The sequence below is a fragment of the Crotalus tigris genome, unplaced genomic scaffold (genome assembly GCF_016545835.1).
Source record: "Crotalus tigris isolate CLP2741 ecotype Arizona unplaced genomic scaffold, ASM1654583v1 scf7180000018975.1359446, whole genome shotgun sequence".
NCBI lineage: Eukaryota > Metazoa > Chordata > Lepidosauria > Squamata > Viperidae > Crotalus > Crotalus tigris.
The window spans coordinates 514,003-536,726 of record NW_024097306.1 but is presented as its reverse complement, the minus strand read 5'-3'; the positions used below and the strand labels follow the sequence as shown (position 1 = coordinate 536,726).

Below are 22,724 nucleotides of genomic sequence, written 5' to 3'. Positions count from 1 at the left end.
AATTTCATTATGACATTTGAAACTGCTTTCAGATCACTGTTAGTATCATTGGAATGGGAAGTAGACATGACAGAGTCATTTTAGTGGTGGTGCCAGAATTATAAACTTTTGTCTCTGGACAAATCTAAAATGCTGTTGATCACACATGAAAGCTTTTATTTAATTTTATTTTGGAAGGTCATTTATGGGCAACCCAGCTGGCATTTTTCATTTTCTTAATGTAATGTTGTACTTTATGTTTAAAAATAAGTTTCTAAAGCAATTTAAATTAAAAGAATATTAATATTAAATGTGAGATATAAATACATCACCAAATCCTTGTTTGCGTTTCTCTGCCTTAAAAAAGGCAGAACAGTAACATCCCAGAGAATATATTAATATAATATTTAATCCCTCAAAGGATTACATGTTTCCAGTAATTCAGAGGAGAATGATATAACTATAACTCCTGATAATTAAATACAACTCATTAGTATGGCTGTATTTTAGTTAGTGGAATAGATTGTATGATTAATTTTGTTAATGTACGTGAATCTGATATGCTGACTTGTTATGATGCTGCTACCATATTCCACAAAATGTTCATTCGTTACAATTAAAGTCTTCTTCAGCTCATTCCATTGATTCCCTGAATCAAGATCCCCATTTGGTCATCCCGACTAGGAAGTAGGAAGGCTGAAATCCACCCTTTGTAGTTTACCAGATTGCAAAAGGCTGGGATACAATCCTTTTTGGATTGTTAAATCTGCATAGTTTATCAAATGTTTATGGAATAATTTATAAATAGAGATAGGCATTGCAATCAACAAACGCTACTCTGGAGATCATTGCATTTTTTTTTTTTTTAGTACTTCTGATGTCTTTTTGTCTCAGTAGATGTAATGGAATGTGTGGACAACTTTGGGGAACAGGGAAAAGTTGCTGCCTAGGAAACAAGTAGACAAGAGAAGCAAGAGCTCCCAGTGGCTTATTGCTCAGAGAACGAAACAAGCAGTTAAAAATGGCATTATCGGGAAGTTTGTATTTAATATAGCCTTATAATAAAGTAGAATCTTGCCATGTGTCCTGTGTGGTTTATCTATGAAGGCCGACTCAATCTTGCAAGTCTCCTACTCTTTTCTAAAAAAAGAGGAATTTCAAGAATGGCGTCCAATCCTCAACCGACCCTGCTAACCTTTGAATGTCTGGCAGTGAACATTGTTACAACATGAATAGCAAATAGACCTACAGATGACTAGCTTACAGAATGCCATGATACAACCAACACGGCAACTGGAGAAGAATTTGCCTCAACCCACAGCATCACCACAGATCAATTAATGCTTCTATGTCCCCATGGCAGCTTGCAAGAGAAACCTGAAGAGGAGCAGGATCAATTCCATATTTTTATCGCCCAGCGTGAGATGCTGATGTCAGGCAGACCAATGGAGTCTCTCACTGATCACAGCAAAGTAACTTTTGTGCTGAGATTGACTGAAGGAAGCAGCAGCCAAGTGGACAAAACTTTACTGAGGGGAACAATCCGGTGTCAGGATTTCATGTGTAAAGTCAAAGGATACCTTGGAAATCCCATTTAGAGAATAGCAGCTATTTGAGAGATTCTAAAACTTAAGCAGAGACAAAGAGTAAGGAAATATATTTCAGACTTTAAATTATTCCGTTGGTGAGGGAAGCGAGAAATGACTTAGCCCTGATGACCAGTTCAGAGAAGGGCTGGCAGATGATCTGAAAGATGAGCTGGTGAGGCAAGACTCTGCAAATACCCTGGAAGAGCTCTATCAATGTGTTATAATTATCAATGCCCAACTGAAAGAATTGAGGCAGAGGAGAAATGGGAAGGAGAAAAGAACCTACAGCCTATCTTCCCCCCCCCCAGCACCCCTCCCAATGACTTCAGTATACAGCATGGGAAAGCCCATACAAATTGGAGCAACTAAGATATCCCTGTCATTGGGAGAGAAGCAAAGAAAAAGAGATTAAGGACTATTCTTTTACTGTAAGACCTCTGGACACATAGCCAGTTCGTGCCCAGTAAAAGCACCCGCCACAAGAATAAGATGCAGAACTTGTAAATCAATGGAGGACGAAGCCAGCAAATGTCCAGCTTGATCCCAGACAACATCTCAGGAAAACTTCACCAGCCTACTTTGATGGGGCTATCTACCATTTTAGGGAAGTGTAGGTAGCTGAGGACAGGCAAGCATACTTTATTACTCCTGTTTTTATTACTTTAGATTCCAGGAGTCAGATGGAGCTTTCAGCTGTCATAGATTCTGGGGCAACAACAATACAGAAATTAAAGTTGCCTGCTCAAGCCCTAGAATGCCCAATGACCGTGGAAAGTATTGACAGGCTGTTACACAGTTCCTTTGCAATTGACAAAGATCACACAGAATTCCCACCACTTTATGTAACTGCATCCTTGCAGGTTCCCATAACCTTGGAAATAGAGTAGCTTCAGCTGCATGACCCAGTTGTAAATTGGGAACAAAGGACTTTCTCATCTACTTCCCCAAGTGCCAACAATATTGCTTACTAGAAATGAAAGCTTATCGTCTCATCCCTCCCTCCATTTCAGGACAAGGGAGGATTAGTATGCAGAATTCACTATTTTACCTGCCCCCTTGCACCTAGATGCATGATTGTATTTTGAAACCAGGAGCCCAAATCTCAGCAAAGAGACAGTTCCCCATGTCTATATGTGAGCTAACCATAAGGAATATTTGTACATTAACATTAAAAAGAGATTATCCATCCTTCTAGTTCACCAGTCTCAGCACCCACATTCTTTGTCTTCAGAAAACAAGGAACGGCAGCCAATCTGAAGGGAAACGAGGGAGCCCAAATGAGTACCCTTCTTGACTACAAAGATTTGAACTGAGTCACAATTAGAGACCATTATCCTGCTTATCTCAGATCTACTAGACCAGTGACAAAAGGCCTGCATCTTTACAAAACCATATTTTGAGAAGTACTTGCAATCTAATCAGAATGAAAGAAGAGGATGAATATTTAACAGCATGATTCATAGTTGAAAGTTTGAATACACAGTGATGCCTTTCAGCTTGGATAAATGTGGAGCTGTGTTTTTTTTTTTCTAGATATGTGAATGACATTTTTTCAAACATTTTTGATGAATATGTAATTGTCTACTTAGATGACATCTTAGTTTCTTTCAAAGATCCCTCCTTGCCTGTAACTCATGTGAGCAATCTACTGCAAATATTACAGGACAATAAGCTCTTGGTTTATTAGAAATTAAATTAGAAAAAAAGTGCATTCAAACTGATTCAACTGGATTATGTGGGTTATGGAATATCTGCAGAAGATATACAGATGGATTCAGCAAAGGTTCAGTCTATTCTATCATGGCATCTCCCTTTATATTCTCCCCACATAATGCAAAAGACGTGCAGTACGTCTAGGCTTTGCTAATTTCAACCAGAAATTCATCCCTGATTTTGCCGATCTTGCAAAACCATTATCAAAGCTTCTGAGAATGGGCTGGCAGTTCTCCTGATTAACTCAAGGCAAGTGGCATTTCAACAGTTAAAAAAGCTCTTTGGTTCTCAACCCCTGCTCTGCCATCCTGATTCCCCCCCCCCTTTTATTGTGCACACAGATGCATCAGATGTGGCAATAGAAACAGTTCTACTCCAAGCAGAGAAGGAAGGAGAGGGGAATTTACTTCCATGTGTATTTTAGTCAAGAATGCTCTGCTCAGCAGAAAGGAATTAAGAAATTTTTCAACAAAGAGCTACTGGCAGTAAACAAAAATGCCTTTCGACAATGGAGAATCTGCTGGAAGGAGCAGCCCATCAATAGCAGAATGTACAGATCATAAAAATTTAAACACCAGCAACAATCCTGCAGCCAAGGAACTCTGAATTTCACCTTAAGGCAGATCAACAGAAAATGCTGAGAGCAATAAAGCAAGTTGTTGATTTTTGATTGAAGTTACAACAGAAGAGGATTCATACTCCACAGCTCAGGTAGATGAATTCAAGGAAGCCCAACAAGATACCATTTCACTTTTCACAATGGCAAAAGGGCAGGTATTGCACAATGGATGTTTATATGTGTCTCTTCTTCCAAGGGAGGAAGTACTACAGCTGTGCCGCAGTAACAAACAATAGGATATGGGGATATTCAGAATCCAACAAAGAGCCCTCAGAGAATTTTGGTGGTCCCACATTCATGGAGATATAATGGATTATGTTTCCTTTAGTCATATATGTCAAAAAGCAAAACCAATTCCTGGTAAGCCAGCTGGATTGTTTCAACTGCTAAATACTCCCCAACCACACACACACACACACACACACACACACACACACTAGAACAGGGCTTTTCAATCTTTTCACCCATTGTACCACTTTTAGAATATGGCAATATCCGAGTACCACCTGTGGCCTAGCAAGATGTCAAAAACCTGATGACCAAAAAAAAAAAAGTAAAAAGTGGTGAAGTACAGGTAGTCCTTGACTTACAACAGTTCGCTTAGTGACTGTTCAAAGTTACAATGGCAGTGAAAAAAGTGCCCCCCAAGCCACAGCTGAGCAAGACACCTGCCTGCCCACCCGGTGGCGCTCTTCCTCCTGTCTGAGATTTTCATTATTGTGAGCATTTCTGTTGAGGATTGGCAGCAGAGGTGAGATGGGGGGGTGTTTGGTTTTTATTTCCCCCATCTGCTGGATGGTTGCAGCAGGTTTTGGTCACTTCACATGACCCTGGGACACTGTGACCGTTTTAAATATGAATCACTTGCCAAGCATCTGAATGTAAATCACAAGACCCTGGAGATGCTGCAACATTCCAGCTGATCGGTGCTTCTTCTGGGCTCAGCCGAAGCGTCAGGATCAGCGCCGAGCTCCACCTAGAGCCTGGCGCTGATCCTGATGCTTCCACTGAGCCCTGACAGTCCCAAAGAAGCGCTGATCCCGGCGCTTCCGCTGAGCCCTGACAGCCCTGCAGCTCCAGCCATCTCTTGCTCAGGCTTGTGCGGTGCTGCCACCGGTTCAGCTCATTCCCCTCCCCCACTACCACTTTGCTGGGATGGTCGCATTCCACCTGCCAGGTGCCAATGTACTACAGTTGGTACCTGTACCACTGGTTGAAAAGCTCTGCACTAGAATTCTGTTTTTCTAGATTTTACTGATCTTCATCTGGGGCGGAGCTATATTACCATACTGATAATAGTGGATTTATTTATCAAATTGACCCATATTATTGCTTGCAAGGATCTCCCAGTGGCCCAAAAAAATAGCTAAATTTTTGAATGTCTTTAGATATAGAGGATTAGTCAATTATACCATAAGCGATTCATTTACTTCCAAAGCTTGAAAGGCCTCTTACAATTATTAAATATATAAATTCATTTTTCACCTGCCCATCTTATGAGCTCCAATAGAGAAGCTGAAAAGGCTAATCAGTTACTGGAGCAATATTTAAGATGCTGCATTTCTTACCAGCAAGACAACTGGACTGATCTCATATCTCTTGCTGAATTTGCTTACAACAACGCTGCATAGTTGCACATAGGCATAAGAAGGGTAGAATTGCAGAAGGAGATTTAGTGTGGCTTTCTTCAAAATGTTTAAATTCTGTGAGATCTTCCAAGAAATTAGACTCAAAATGTATTGGTCCCTTTTCAGTAACCAAAGAAAGCAACCCAGATCAGGATACAAAACATGAGAGGGTGAGATCAACAGATTACTGCAGGAGGGACAACTGCCACCTCAACTCAAGCAGATGCTTTACAGGACACCTGGTGTGCTTGCGAGGAGTTGCCAGGAGAAGACAGATATTATGTTCTCATAACACATAACCTAGTCCTCCTGGTAATTTGGGAGGGAAGGATGAGTCTAAAGGTGAAGGTGATGTAATGGAATATCACCTTGGGGAAAGATGGGAAGAGATACTCCCTAGGAAACAATCAGACAAGAGAGGTAGGAACCCCAGCGTCATAACAATCAGAAAAAAATTACGAAGGACCAGCCCTAATGGATCAAGGACCTGTTCCCAAATTATGTCAAAAATGGAGGTCTTCATCAAATCAAAGATGGTCTCATTCCCTGTCTAGCATATATTTGTGACCATTTCCACTCTTCTGGCTATATTAGAGTGCTATTCCACAGTGAACAGGTAATATGGATTCAAAGTTTTGGCCCCTCAAGCTTCCTGGTTCTACTGCTGTTCCTTGATCTTGCTGTCCTCTTCTGAGGAAAGAGGCAGGGATGGGTGCCAGGAGTATGTGTGAGAGATCGATGACATCCGCTCTACTTTTCTGGATTGCTGTGTGAAGAGTGGCAAAATATGCAGCAATCCTGGAGAAGATATTGTAGATAATTATTGCAAAACATCTTCCTGGATGAGAATTCCATGCTATCATTAGCTCCTGCCCCATTGCCTAAGCAAGGTCAATGACCCAGGTTTGGTGATACAAACAGTTTTGTGGCTGCCAGGACTCTGCCAGTGAGTTGTGTAATGAAGCCTTGCTTTTTCAACTACTCTCCATCTTTCTTAGACTGACTAATTGGGATTTTAAAACCATTGGGTTATGGTTTGGAAACATAACTGGCCCCTATCAAACAGAGGGTTGCTTTGAATTAAAATTAATTCCCCTAGCCACAGCTCTCTGGGTTGTGATGTTCACATGTTATTAGTGTATGCTAGCTCAATGATTTTTTTTTTTTAACCAACCTAGCCATTAAGCAGCTTTACTGGGGATATTGACTTGAGGGCCTACCTCTTATAAAGACAACTCGAGTAATGTTCGTTCTCCTTTTTGTTATTAGACCATAGTAGTAGTAGTAGTAGTAATAGTAGTAGTAGTAGTAAAATTGGAATGGACCTTGGAAGTCATCTAGTTCAACCCCCTGCTCAGGTAGGAAACCCTATACCATTTTGGAAAATGGCTGTCCAGTCTCTTCTTAAAAACCTCCAGTGTTGGAGCATTCACCGCTTCTGGAGGTAGGCTGTTCCACTGGTTAATTGTTCTAACTGTCAGGAAGTTTCTCCTTAGTTCCTAAATAAAATTCTCAAGTTTAGAGAGCTGATTGGTTAAGAAGCATCCTTTTTTCTCTCCAGAAATCTTTTATTGTGCTTCTTCAGAAGAAAGACAAAATCAGCACAATGATGTGAATTTTCGTGAAGCAGTTGTCACCCCATTTTGTGTACATTGACATTGCATGCATGTTAAAAGGTGGTAGACCTTGCATTGTGATGCTGTTCAATCCATCATCTTGTCCATTTTGATCCCTCTTCCTCTCTCTTCTGCAGAAATAGCTGCATTGGGTGTTTCCCCCAGCTGGTAAATCTTTACAGTCTTTAATTAAAAAAAAGATGATCAAGGCAGAAGCCATCAACTGCCTTTTCATTGTTAGTAAAAATTGTCTTTGAAGCCATCTAGCTAGGTAGCTAAGGCACATTAATAGTTCTGGTCTAAGATGGAAAATAAATGGGAAATTAGGGGAATGTGCATGACATCCACCTTAACTGCGTCATAATTTCTAAACCGTCTAAAACTGAATAATGAAGGCAAACCCAAACAGAAAGAACTGCTTTTGAAATACAAGCACCCATAATCTGTAAACTGACATTTCTGTTCTGGGTACTTTTTATTATTGCCCAGAGACCTCCATCTGTTAATCATTTTATACTCTCCTTCTGAACAAGATTGGTCCATCTGGTCCTGTGCAGTGCAGTCCAGCAATGGATTGTCTATACTACAGCAACACCATACTTTCTTTTATAAATTGATATAGAATCATGTCATTCATGTTTGTTTTGAAAAAAATCTAACAGACATATCTGTAAGTCCTTTTTATCAGTTGGTTTGCTACAACAGTTGGGACTGTTCTAAAAAATGACCAGAAACATTTTAAATGGATAAAATAATGAGGGTTATACCGGTACAAAATGTGGTTTTGGTATGTTGTATCTCATTTGGCTGAGAATTTTGTTCTGCTGCACCCCTAGCCAAAGAAGCAAGTTGAAGAAGACAGGGTGTGCATCTTATTTTGTCATTAAATCACCAATAGTCCTTATACTTTCCTCAATCCTGGTTTCCATCTGGTTGTAATGAAATATTGATGTGATTTCCATCTATGGGAGAGGATTAGAAGACCCCCCCCCCAAGATCCCTTCTAACTCCGTTGTTCTGTTATGACCCATAGCTTAGGGTTTTCTTTGTGTTCACCTCCTACATTGTGGGTTATCTTCCAATTGAACTGTAATTGGTGTGCCTCTGAAACTAGATTGTTGATCTCTAATTTGGACATAGAATTATTAACTTCCCCAGATTGATGCTTCTTGTGTTACCCTTGCCAGTTTGTGGCAAATTTCCTCTGTGGATATTTTATTGGAATATTCCATTGTTATACCAGAATGCAGTATTTTTCATTGGGCTGAGCATGATCTTGATCTTTGAGAAGAAAATCAGAGTGCTTGAAATCAATGCCATCATGACTAGTTCTAAACCAGCTTTGAAGGATATACTGTAAATAATTATCTATCTTGGGAAAAATGGAGTTTTTTATTTCTATCAAGATGGGAATCAGACTGTGGAATCCTTGGTGCTTTCTGAGCTTGGATGTGTGCTTGCAATGTTTCATTACCTGACTAAATAATACCATCAGTGGTAGTGGAGTGTGGGGTTTGTTCCCTTTTACAATGGTAGTCAAAGCACCATTTCCCCTAGTTTTATACACCATTCAAAATAGACAACTTTAAAAAAGCTAAAAAAGAAAGAAAAAGACCAGAACACATCCATTCCAGGAACCAACAACCAGATATGCAGGGTAACACCAGACAAACAGTCAAGCAGAAAACAATACTATAATCAAGGGTACCGAGGAGAAAACCACACCCCACCAATACTGGCAGGGCAGCCACTTTATATAAATAGGGAGCAGCCCACACACACACACTACCACTGATAATGTTATCTAAGTGTATAATGAAATATATGCGAGCAAATAATCAAGGTCAGAGAGCACCAAGGATTCCACAGCTCAACCCTGAGCTTACATATATTCTCTTCTATCGGAATTAGATTATTTGATACTTGAGAGGAGGTGTAGTAGGTTGAGAATACTGATTTAAATCATCACAGAGGAAGGTCTACTGTGTGCCTCTCTGTGGTGGCCAAAAATCAGAGAGCTCCTTTTTAATGAATTTTATTATTTATTTTATTAGCTTTTTTGAGTGGCGGTCTCTTGTGATGGGCTAATTTACTCCATATAAATTATAATTATAAATCATATAATTTTCCTCTGGAAGAATGTAAAATAAAAGGGCCATGCCAGATTCCTAAAGTAGTTCAAGTCCACATGGTTTATTTATCTCAAAAAATGATTGGGATGATCTATATCATATCTAGACTGTAGTAAATTCAAATGGTTGAATGCTGAGAAGATTGGAGTTGAAAGTGAGAGAAATTAACAGACAAGAAATCATTGACTGGCTGAAATCAGTTCAATAGCTGAGGGTGAGCTTGAATCTGGATCTTCATTAAAATGTAGAATTCAAATCCCATTTCCCATCTAGATAGCAGGGTGACCTGGAACAAATTGATTTTATTAATGTAAAGCAGGGGTTGCCAACCTGTGGGCCGCGTTCCAGTAGTGGGCCGTGGCCTCTTGGCCACTGGGCCACGGGACACCCCCCCCATTCATGTTAGTACCATGGCCACAGGACATGAAAAAGGGCTGCTGCCATGCCTTGGGGTGCGAAAATGGACCGCTGTGCTGAATGGCATGAAAATGGGCTGCCGTTGTGCCTCGGGACATGAAAACAGGCCACCACCGCACCTCGGAGTGTGAAAATGGGCCACCTCTGTGCTGCGGGATGCAAGAATGGGTGCTGCCGCACCTCAGGGTGCAGAAACGGGGCACTGCGCCATGCATTGTGCGCATGCTGCGGTCCAGTGCGCGTGTAAAATGCTTCCCCCTCCCTTTCCCTCCTGTCTGCCCACCGAGAAAGGTTGGTGACCTCTGATGTAAAAGGACATCAGTACAGTTCAGATCAGTGGCTTGGCAGACCAATGCAAGTGGTGGCAGAGGGAGAAGAGATAGTTTCATGAGTGCGCACATTGCTTTTACAAATGCAGTTGTGTGCGCGCACTCTTGTCCACCACTTCCGCAGCCCAGTTCCGAACGGGCTGTGGCCCGGCACCAGGTCAGGGACCAGGGGTTGGGGACCTCTGCTTTAGATTATCAAATCCCCCTTTTTTTTAGAGATAGAGTATAAACAAACACAAGTAAAAGAGTTCTGAAAAGACTAAGAGATTGAAGGGAATAAGCAAGGAATCTAAAAATATCATGGAGGTTTCATGATATGTGCAGTATATCATTAATTATTTATAAATAGTTGAATATATTATATCATTTTAAAAGATTAAGAAGCTTCCAGAGATGGTTAAGCTTTGAGCTGAAAATAAATATAAAGAACTAGGGTCAATCATCACCGACTGAAATAAGCTATAATACATTGAATTGATACTGAGAATCTATTCTCATTCAGATAACTTATAAAACTAAAATACAGACTGTGCATGCAGAAAACCCCACATTTTGGATGAGGTACAAATCTGTGTATTAAGTTACAATCCAGAAATGGTTTCTATTTTGAATTGAATTCTGTGTCAGTTTTATTTTTAAGGTGCGAGGTTATTCTAGGCCCTCACGCTTACTCCCACAACGTTGTTAACCATCCTTCTAAGGGGGAATCAAACAACCTTTCCAGTCTAAAGCATCCTGAAATTTCAATATGAAACATACGTATTCAGCATACCTTGATGGGATGCATGGTTTAGTGAAGTTGATTAAAAAAGATGGCAAGTTGATGGGAATTCAGGCTTTAAAAATAGTTTCACTGTAGTCTGGATCATTTTTCAGAATTGTTGAGCTTTACAACGTTGCTACCAATTATGGCAAATGATTCAGAAGTGTCTGAATTGATTTTTAAAAAAATGTTGTACAGTATTATAAATCCATAGAGGAGTTTACTTTTTCCCTAAGAAGTCTTATTTTCTTTTTTTCTAAACCAAATATTAGCAAGCTATATGTCATTCCCCTTGAGGCAGTCCAGCAGAAAACCAAAATCATTGGTCCTAATACTACATTTGTTATAAGGTTAGAGTACTGTAACAGTATATTGCAAGTCTGAAAGCACTCCCCCCCATCCCTGCTTTTACTTTACAGAAAGCTAGTCTGAAGCCAGTTTCTATCTATTTGCCTAACAAAGATTATTGTGAATTGAAATAGTAGAATGAACACAAAACATCTATTGCTGTCTCTATCGCCATTTCTTATTTATTTTATTTATTTATGAGACTTATACACCGCTTTAAGTGCAAGCACTCTCTAAGTGGTGTATATATATTAACATTGCCCCCAACAATCTGGGTCCTCATTTTACCTACCCCGGAAGGATGGAAGGCTGAGTCAACCTTGAGCCAGTGAGATTTGAACTGCTGACCTGCTGAACACAGTCAGCTAAAGTGGCCTGCAGTACTGTACTCTAACTGCTGCGCCACCTCGGCTCATTACATTATATGGGCTGATATAAGAAATACCTTATATCTCTTGTCTGACTGTTGTCTAGTAGGGGTCTCCAAACTTGGCAACTTTAAGACTTGTGGACTTCAACTCTCAGGATTCTTCAACCAGCCATGCTGGCTGACGAATTGTAGGTGTTGAAGTCCACAAGTATTAAAGTTGCCAAATTTGGAAAGCTCTATTCTAGGCTGGAGCTCCTCCTCCTCCTGTCTCCCAAGGTTATTCTCACAGCCCTTTAGTTTATACCAGTGTTTCTTAACCCTGACAATTTTAAAGCATGTGGACTTCAACTGCCAGAATTCTACAGCCAGCATTGCTGGCTGTGGAATTCTGGGAGTTGAAGTCCACATGCCTTAAAATTGTCAAGGTTGAGAAACACTGGTTTACACAGTATAATACTGCTGCGAAAAAAGCAAATGCAGTTGTGGACTGCATTACTAGAAACATACATTTTAAAACTTGAGGAATAGTCATTGTACTTTGTTCTGCTTTGGTAAACACCACCCTTTGAGAAGATTTCAGACTTGAATAGGTTTGGGATCTGAGGATGATCAGGAGACTAGAGACTTAAGTCCTGTGAAGAGAGATTCAGGGAACTGGGTAGGCTTTTTATTAAGAAAAGATAACTATCGTGGGTAATGATAGGAATGTTCAAATGTCTGAAAGAATGTCATTTAGAAGAAATTCAAGAAAGGTTTTCTGTAGTTCCACAATGTGGGATGGAGAATAATGGGTTTACCTTAGAAGAAGGCAGATTCTTCTTGAACAGTTAGAAAAATTCTTGAGCAATTCAACAGTGGAACCAAACTCACAAAGTGGGTAGATAACACTTTATTGGTTGCAATCGAAGGGAGGCACTGTAAACAAAAGAAGGGAGATCTGTCCCAAGGAATTTATAATCTAATTTCGTCTTAGTGGAAGAGAGAAGAAGGTAGAAAATGAAAGGGTAAGAAGTGAAGGCAAGTGAAGAAACACTTGTACCTTACTGATTGTAATGTGCAAGTTGTTCTTAATCTGGATGTGTAAAAAGACAAAAGACAAAGCAATTGTAGGTAATGGCCATTTTATTGTTATTATTTTGAATGCTGGTATTTCCTAATGTGATTTTATTTCAAAGGTTTCTGGCAGGTCATAACCAACTCTGTACTGTGGAGTATTTGTGCCTATGTTCAATGGCTGATTGTCGCAATTTTTTTAATTCTGTAGAAGACCTGCAGTATCTGCCAGATGTTGCTTCCAAATTTGTGCAGTTTTGCATCACATCAGAGGATACATCAGCATAAATCTCCATATACATGTCCTGAATGTGGGGCCATTTGCAGATCAGTCCACTTCCAAACTCATGTCACAAAGAATTGCCTGCATTATACAAGAAGAGTTGGATTCCGGTTAGTATGATGACGATGATTTAAAATTATTCAAATAAATACAAAAATAACACTCTATTGGGACTGGAAAGGAAGTATGCCTTTCTTTTGTCACTATCTTGATCACTATCTCTATCTTGTTGATTAAGGGGATAGAAGCATCATGGGAAATTTTTCTCATCAGAAAATATCTTTACCTTCCAGACCAAACTAACTGGTGTCTCACAAAGGATCAAGTTGTACAGGTAGTCCTTGAGTTACAACAGTTCATTTAGTGACCGTTCAAAGTTACAACGGCACTGAAAAATTGACTTATGATTGTTTTTCAGAGTTTTACGACCATTTTATGACCTTTGCAGCATCCCCATGATCATGTGGTTAAAATTTGGACACTTGGCAACTGGTTCATATTTATGACCATTGCAGTGTCTGAGGGCCATCTTTTGCAACTTCTGACAAGCAAAGTCAATTGGGAAGCCAAATTCACTTAACAACCAGGTTAGTAACATATCAACTGCAGTGATTCACTTAACAACTATGGCAGAAAAGGTCATAAAATTGGGCAAAACTCACCTAACAAATGTCTCACTTAACAACAGAAAATTTGGGATCAATTATAGTCATAAGTCGAGGACTATCTCTACTTATAACCTTTGTTTTTGCTTATTAAATGGTGGTTCTGTCTGTAGTGTGAGATTTTGAGATGTTTACTCGAGTTAGTTTCTTGGAACAGCCTCAACGGCTGCTTATCTGATCACAACCTTGGACTCTTCCTCCTGTTCTTCAGGGCCACTCCTTATGCCCTCTACACTTATACAAACATATAAATTATATCACATTTTACACACTGCTTAAGATTTAAGGTGATGATTGTAAATGATGGTAAAGCACCACAATTCTCCAACTGAGCTAAAGTATCACAACTGTCTGCCCAAATGCCCTGTGGAAAATTTTGGCATTCAATTCCATCTTAAAGGCAATAGAAATAGGGCTGTCTACATCTCAGAAGGCACTGTAGTCCAGAGTGTAGAGCAGTGTTTTTTAAACACAACTTTAAGAGGTGTGGACATGCTGGCTGGAGTTAAAGTCCACATATCTTAAAAGTTGTCAAATTTGAAAACACTGATGTAGGAGGAAACATTGGTTTTCACTTCCTCACTTTTCACAGGTTGGAATAAATTTTCAGCATCTTTCCATGTATAGTATGGACTGATCTTGCCAAGAAAAATAGTTCAAAATGTCATGTATGAAAGCTAGTTTGTTTGTGCTTGATCGCCACATAGCGCTCATAAAATGTAGTAAGGCTTCCATTGTCTCATATTGCACCCTGAGAACAGGGAATACAAGTTTTGCATAGTTTAATCTAAGCCAATTATAACATCTATCCCATTGCAATTCTATGGCTCCATATTACGGTTATTTTATTATGGTTTTATCTTAATATATTATCTCCTGTATAGTATTGCCCTCATATCTTATATGTGGACATAGTTTAACATCATGTGTGAAAAGCAGTTTCCTGATATGGAAGGAAAGATATATTGTCTTATCTTTTTTTTCCCTTTTAAATTCTTCTATATTTATCGTCAATGTTATAGTTATTAAGTTGTAATCATTTTTATTAGCTGTGCTCTTCTGCTAGATATAAAGTCAAATAGCAATATTTAAAACAAACAGAGGCCCAAGATGTGCCTTTTTCCTGGCCACTGTGGATTCTCTCAGCAAGCCTCTGGCCAGGCTCACCCAGCTCTGTCTTCACATCCTGCACAAGGAATGTTAGGGAACTTCTTCCATGTGATACAGCTGCCTTGGCTGTCTCTACTTTTGTACTGCTGGGAAGACAATTGTAGATCTTTTAAAAATTATTATTTGTTATGAATTTATCTCACTTCCAGGATGTCTATGTATGCAGATATATGTTTCACGTAGGAAGGTAAAATCTCTTTCCCATCTATGGAGATTCTCAGTCATCCAAGTTGTCCCAAAGGGGCTTTTTTTTCTTCCAAGAGGCAACTTGACTTTCTCTGTTTTTCCTTAAAGACATTTTGCTTCTCATCCAAAAAGGCCAACACAGTGCTGGGCTGCATTTAACAGAGGGATAGAATCAAGATCACGTGAAGTATTAATACCACTCTACAATGCCTTGGTAAGGCCACACTTGGAATACTGCATCCAGTTTTGGTCACCACGATGTAAAAAAGATGCTGAGACTCTAGAAAGAGTACAGAGAAGAGCAACAAAGATGATCAGGGGACTGGAGGCTAAACCATATAAGGAACGGTTGCTGGAATTGAGCATGTCTAGTTTAACGAAGAGAAGGACAAGGGGGGACATGATAGCAGTATTCCAATATCTCAGGGGCTGCCACAAAGAAGAGGGAGTGAAGCTATTCTCCAAAGCACCTGAAGGCAGGACAAGAAGCAACAGATGGAAACTAATCAAGGAGAGAAGCAACCTAGAACTAAGGAGAAAGTTCCTGACAGTTAGAACAATTAACCAGTGGAACAACCTGCCTCCAGAAGTGGTAAATGCTCCAACACTGGAAGTTTTTAAGAAGAGACTGGACAGCCATTTTTCTGAAATGGTATAGGGTTTCCTGCCTGAGCAGGGGGTTGGACTAGATAACCTCCAAGGTCCCTTCCAACTTTATTATTATTATTATTATTATTATCCAAGAAGTTGTTAAGAACTGAAGAAGTTTCTAGGATGAGAAGCGAAACATCTTCAGGGAAAAACAGAGAGAGTCCAGTTGCCTTTTGGAAAAGGGCCTTTGAGTCCTGCCCTACTCCATCACCCATTGCTTTCCTTTCAGCTACAGTAAGAATCTTTTCCAATGTTTATTGACGAATTCATGCTTTCTTTTCTGTTTCTGCTTGAGTAATATTTCTGTGCCCAGTTAGAAATCTGTGTAGAAAAAAAATTGCAGCATCATTTATAAGCTCTGTCCTATCTTTCTTATAGCTGTGTCCACTGCAACGTGGTATATTCTGACGTGGCTGCACTCAAGTCCCATATTCAAGGTTCTCATTGTGAAGTCTTCTACAAGTGTCCTATTTGCCCAATGGCATTCAAATCAGCACCCAGCACCCATTCCCATGCCTATACACAACATCCTGGAATCAAAATAGGAGAGCCTAAGTAAGTGTTCTTCTTGTCAAATTCCAGAAATTATTGAAGCTCAAATATAATGTATGCTTTTTTTCTTAAGAAGTGTATCCTGTATAAAGTGGTAGGGCGTTTTTTTTTTAAAAAAAAAATATGCTATTTGAGAAGCAGGGAAAGGCAAAAGCGCTTAGTACAGGTAGTCCTCGACTTTACGATCACAATTGAGCCCAAAATTTCTGTTGCTAAGTGAGGCAGTTTTTAAGTGGGTTTTGCTCCATTTTACAACCTTTCTTGCCACAGTTGCTGCAGCTGATAAGTTAGTAACATGATTGTTAGGGGAATCTGACTTCCTCGTTGACTTTGCTTGTCAGAAGATCACAAAAGGAGATCACATGACACCGTGAGACCGCAACTGTCATAAATATGAGTCAGTTGCCAAGCATCCAAATTTTAATTATGTGATCATGGGGATGCTGCAAAGGTCATAAGTGTGAATAAATGGTGATAAGGCACCTTTTTCAGTGCTGTTGTAACATAGAATGGTTATTACGTGAACTATTGTAAATCGAAGACTATCTGTAATTCATATATTGCTAGAGCTGAAGGGCGCGCACTGTGCCTTTTGGACAATGCAGTTGCTATATAAGATGTATAAAATGTGTATAAGATATTTCAGGTAGAAAATAAGCTCCTTTTGCAAGGTTGGAGCAATCCATCTCAAGCTAAAAAAAAGTTCTGAATTTGAAGGTTTTTGCCCCTCCAGTTAGATCAGGCATGTCAAATTCACGTCACATGACGTCGCGCAACGTATCGTGACATTTTCCCCATTGCCGGCAATGGGTTTGGCACTGTTTTGGTGTGATGCATCTGGCCCATGGGCCAGCAGTTTAACATGCCTGATGCTACAAATGGGGGAGTTGCACTAAGAGCAGTGTTTCTCAATCTTGACAATTTTAAGGCATGTGGACTTCAACTCCCAGAATTCCACAGCCAGCAGTGCTGGCTGTGGAATTCTGGGAGTTGAAGTCCACATGCCTTAAAATTGTCAAGGTTGAGAAACACTGACTAAGAGTGTCCTTCAATTCTGCCTCAGGGCAATGCATATAACGGTGATTATTTTGAGATAATTTCTGTTAAGCCAGAATGGTTACTTCCTTTTCCACTATGTGTGGATGGCCTTTAAAATTGACATTTGGATCTGATATATTGGGTTATGTTTCCACCATACAATTTTGTGTGGGAGTTAACTTCAATGAACCATTTTATATGCTGCTGAATTCAGTTATGGACTATTTACCCTTGTTCCCCACTCCCCATCCCTGGCTTAGCTATTAGCTGCAGTTGTAATTGGAGAGTAGGCAGAAAGACGGAAATCCTGGTATGGTCAAATCACTGGACCAGAAAGAAAGATAATCCTGAATTACACAGGTGGCAACAACTGAACCCAAGAACAGGAAGCTGCTGTGCCTGGAGGATAAATGACATTCTTTAGAGCAGGGGTGCCCAAATTTGGCAACTTTAAGACTTATGGACTTCAAGTCCCAGAATTCTCCAGCCAGCCATTTTTTTTTATTAAGAATTTTTTAAAAAGTTTTTACAAAAAACAACAACAAAAATAAAACAACCCTCAACCTCTCCCCAACCACCCCGCCCATCCCCCCCCCCGAGCTTCCCAAAGCTGAATATAGGCTTAACTACAATTATAAAAATCCTAAGAAAGATTAAACAACTTATAAGCTAGTTAACAATAAAATATATATAACAAAAAAAGCATAAACATTAAAAAGAAAAGATACTTAAAAAAAAAGAAAAAGAAAAGAGAAAAGAAATAAAAAAGAAGAAAAAAAGAGAAAGAATACAATCTATGAAATATCAAAATTTGTATACAAGTTATAAAAAAGCTAAATGATATTTTTTTATATCCAATTTATATTGTGTGAAATTTATCCATTTTTCCCATACGGCAAAGCCAGCCATTTTTATCCACATAAAAAATAGGGACGTCTTCAATAATCATCTTGATTATTTTTACTATCACTATTGTTTCACGGATGCCCTTGAAATCCTAGACATCAGTTCCTGTTCAAAGGAAGTGAGTTAAATGCTAACAAAGAAATTTAAAACTTGTAATAATGGACCCAAAAGATCCTGATACTGAGTGTGACAAAGGAAGCCCATATTTCTGTGGGCAAAAGAAGTGATAGCCTTTATGGTATACAACTGGAGGGCAAAGCAACTTTAAAATGATGGCAACATTTTGAATATCTGGGATCAGTTGCTTCAGTCAGAAGTTGCTGAGGGATTTCCAAATATAGGCAGCCCTTCTTTTACAGCCATGGTTCTAAGAACTGTTCAGAGTTACAGTGGCCCTGAAAAAATGCAACCGATCCTTGCATTGATGTCCATGCAGCATCCCTATAGTCATGTGATTAAAAGTTAGAAGCTTGGCAGCCGGCATGCATTTAGGAAAGTTACAGTGCCCCAGAATAATAGGATCACCATTTGTGACCTTCCAAGCCAGTGAAGGAAGCTCGAGTTGCTTAACAACCACATGATTCCTTTAACACCCTCAATGATCTGCTTAAAAACTGTGGCAAAAGAGGTTGTAAAATTGGGTTCAACTCAACAATTGCCTTGCTTAGCAACAGAAATTCTGAGCCTAATAGGTGAATGGGAAACACCTATGGTTAACTGAATTGTTTGTTCAATGACCTGTTTTCAGTGTCTGCATGATGGTAATCCATTTATTACTCTGCTTTGACTTACAGGTAGTCCTCGAATTATGACCACAATTGAGCCCCATATTTCCATTGCTAAGCAAGACAGCTGTTGAGTGAATTTTGCCCCATTTTACAACCTTTCTTGCCACAGTTGCTGGGTGAAGCACCTGCAGTTGTTAAATTAGTAACATGGCTGTTAAGTGAATCTGGCTTCCCCATTGACTTTGCTTGTCAGAAGGTCAGAAAAGGTGACCATGTGATCTTGCGAAACTGCCATCGTCATAAATATGAGTCAGTTGTCAAGCGTCTGAATTTTGATCACATAATCATGGGGATGCTGCAATGGTCATAAGTTTGAAAAACGGTCATAAGTTGCTTTTTTAGTGCCATTGTAACTTCAAATGGTCACTAAACAAATGATTGTAAGTAGAGGACTGGCTGTATTCTTCATATTACATTGTAATGTGGTTGGCTAGTTTGTGATGCAAACATAGCCAAGAATAAAAAGACTTTATGAGGGAAGAGGGTTAGTAAGAATAAGGAGGATTTGGATGATATTCTCTCCATGATTTTGATTTCTGTTGCACTCATAGCTTTGAAATTCACTCTGCATTTTCTGCACATTCTCTGTGCAAAGCTGTATTTTTTTGTAAAAACTCATTTATAGATTCCTTGATTGTTATCTCTATACCTCCTCCCATAATCAAGCCTATATAGGATGAATTTTAGGATGTTGCTACCTTAAGCAGTGCCTGGGTTTTTTTTTTCATGAACAGTCTGCTATTCTGGTTTGTTACTTGGACCTTTGTTTTAGACTTTTGGAAATAAAGAACAATATTGGGCATATTGGTAAAATGTGATTATCGCTTGTTGTGATCCTGAGATATTATAGAACTGTACACTTCTAGAGTTGGAAGATACCATAAGGAAGATCTGATTCAAGTTTTCAATTTTTTTCCATTTGGCCATGTCCCTTCCATCTGGTCACAGCATCACCAGATGCTTTCTGCAGTTCTTTAGGAGTTTGAGAGACTGAATTGGAGCACCGCGTTTCTCAGACATTGGTCACCCATGTTTATGAAAATTTATGTTGCAGTAAAAATATTGATATTTGTGTTAACTTTAACAGGAAATTCGCATTATTTTATCAGTGAAGCCAGACTGCTTTAAATAGTTAACTTCTTGTCATTTAGAATGCTTTTCCATTGTAAAAAAAAAAACAAAACTTAGGGATTAGAAAAGAAACCTAAAAATGTTTGCTGGTACCACCACAATACTTTTGATAGCTCTTGACCTTGCACAAATGTTTTGCCTGAGGAATAGTGCCTGCTTCAAATGTTGTTTGGGGCAAAAATATCACGATGTGCCTTAATGGTAAATGACTGACAACACTTCCTGATTAACAGCAAAATAATTTGTGTTTTGTTGCCTCTGGCAATTCACACTGAGACTCTTTGAAATGTCATGGAAACTTCCTTAGAATGAATTTATAATGCAGAGAATGGATCATACTCGTTAGCCTCTTGTCCAATATCACTGTGCCCTTCCGGATATGTTCCTGACCTTTATATATTAGTAGATGAAAGACCTGTAAGGAATGTCTGTTTGAGCACAGCTGTGCATCTATAGAACTAATATAGAGTCCTGGTGGCACAGTGGTTAAAGTGCATTATTGCAGACAATCCTGCAATAATCCAGACTCAGCCTTCCATCCTTCCTAGATTGGTAAAATGAGGACCCAGATTGCTGGGGGCAATATGCAAGTAATGCCTCTACATTGTGAACCACCCAGAGAGTGCTATAAAGCAGGGTTCCCCAACCCCCAGTCCATGGAGCAGTACTGGGCCGCAGCATGCCAGAAACCGGGCTGCATAAACAACCAAAGCCCCATCCGTGGAATGCAGGCAGCACACAAAACCACGCCCCCTCTGGTCTGCGGAAAAACCTCTCTCCATGGAACCGGTCCCTGGTGCCCAAAAGGTTGGGGACCTCTACTGTAAAGTGCTATGTGGCAGTGTATAAGCCTCAAATGCTGTTGCTAACATACAGAAGTTAGGGTCCATACTGAGGCAGGACTGAAAGGTAGGGTTCCATTCTTCCTCCATATAGTTCTCCAAATCTGGAGGCAAAATGAATTTCTGTCAGTATGAATCCTAATATAACAAGCACAAGTGAGAACATTTCAGTCATGTCCAAATATTCTATAAGTATCTCTTACTTGGAGAAATGCATCTGAATAAATTGTAATATATCGATCTGGGGGCAAAGAATGTTGAATGTGGCTTTTGTTGTTGTTGTTGTTGTTGCAAGTAACACTACTTTTGTTTAGTCGTTCTATGAACTAAAGGACTGCAATGGGCAGTCATTACTTCTTCAACTCTCTTTGGTTTTTAGAATAATATACAAATGTTCCATGTGCGACACAGTGTTTACCCTGCAGCCATTGCTGTATCGTCACTTTGACCAGCACATTGAAAACCAGAAAGTATCTGTCTTCAAATGTCCAGACTGCTCGCTGTTGTATGCACAGAAACAACTCATGATGGATCATATTAAGGTACAAGTCATCCACTTTTACTTGGAAGCAAACTATTGCATAAAACAATAAGGGATGATAATTAATAATAGCGAAGTTATCAAGGGTAGATGTCAGAAAGTGGGAGATACTCTGGGCTTATAAGGTGAGCAAACTCCTGAATTTAGCAGTGCATTCAGATAAAAAGGATGAGCGTCCCTCTTCATTACCACGTCAATTACTAATTCACTGTTCCAGAACAGTACTGAAATTTGTGGTTTTTTTCAAGCTCTGAAATGCCTTCAACTTCAAAAATTCAAATGGCGTGACATCTCAGAAATAATTTAGTGTCGCGATTTTGATGATCCTATACTATGATATTAGAAGACCTTATGCAATGAGACCAAATCTTGTGTAAGATTTCAGCTTACTCACACAAAGTCTCCTGTGATTGATTGTCATTGCATAAGGCAGCAGTTCTCAACGTTTGTGTGACGGCGACCCCCGTCACACAAACGTTATGGGCATGCGCGGTGCTGCCCCCATGCGTGGCGCGCATGCGCGGTGCCACCCCCATGCGCAGTGCGCATGTGCAGCGCCGCCCCCGGAGGGGAGAAAATGGCGGATTGCCACCTTTGGCGACCCCCGAAAAATGGTCGATCAACCCCAAATGGGGTCGCGACCCATAGGTTGAGAACCACTGGCATAAGGTCTTCTAATATCATGGTATAGGGTCATCAAAATCGTGACCCTAAATTACCTCTCATTGATTGTCACATGAGACTGATAAAATGCCCAACTATTTGCACACAAGCCCATAATAAAAAAAAAGAAACTCATTTGAATTTTGAATATTCCAATTCCTTTTAAATAACAGATATAATCTAATTGCCTTCCTTCCTTCCTTCCTTCCACAGTCTATGCATGGGACACTGAAAAGTGTTGAAGGACCACCGAATCTTGGTATCAATTTGCCATTGAGTACAAAGCCTACCATCCAGAATTCAGTCAGTCACAGTAAAGAGGACTCAAAATCCATCAATGGGACAGAAAAAGCAGAGAAGAATTCCCCCACTTCTGTGAAGAAGGCAGAGCCCAAAAAAGTGTCTAATCCTGGCTGGACGTGCTGGGAATGTGATCGGCTGTTTACCCAGAGAGATGTTTACATATCCCACATGAGAAAAGAGCACGGAAAAGTAAGTGGTTGAGGGGTCCTTGGTGCTCTCTGAGCTTGCTTGTTTTCTTGCAGACGTTTCATTACCCAAACTAGGTAACATCATCAGTGCTAATAAGTTGTTGCTCTAACATCCTTCTATATGTGGGCTCTATAAGTAGTCCTCCATTTACAACAGTTCATTTAGTGACAGGTCAAAGTTACAACTGCACTGAAAAAAAAATGGCTTATGACAATTTTTCACACTTAGGACCCGTTGCAGCATCCCCACGATTAAGTGAT

At 39.7% G+C, this 22,724-nt stretch overlaps 1 protein-coding gene across 16 annotated transcripts in view; it reads left to right on the top strand.

Annotated features, from left to right (window-relative positions):
* Nucleotides 1-22,724, top strand: part of ZNF532 (zinc finger protein 532) — a 66,405-nt gene that overhangs the window by 28,945 nt on the left and 14,736 nt on the right. For all 16 annotated transcript variants that reach the window (XM_039358083.1, XM_039358069.1, XM_039358071.1 and 13 more), the window contains 4 exons: nt 12,768-12,949; nt 15,890-16,066; nt 21,148-21,310; nt 22,186-22,464. In XM_039358083.1, the coding sequence (XP_039214017.1) occupies nt 12,768-12,949; nt 15,890-16,066; nt 21,148-21,310; nt 22,186-22,464 (801 nt within the window). The remainder of the gene's footprint in view (nt 1-12,767; nt 12,950-15,889; nt 16,067-21,147; nt 21,311-22,185; nt 22,465-22,724) is intronic.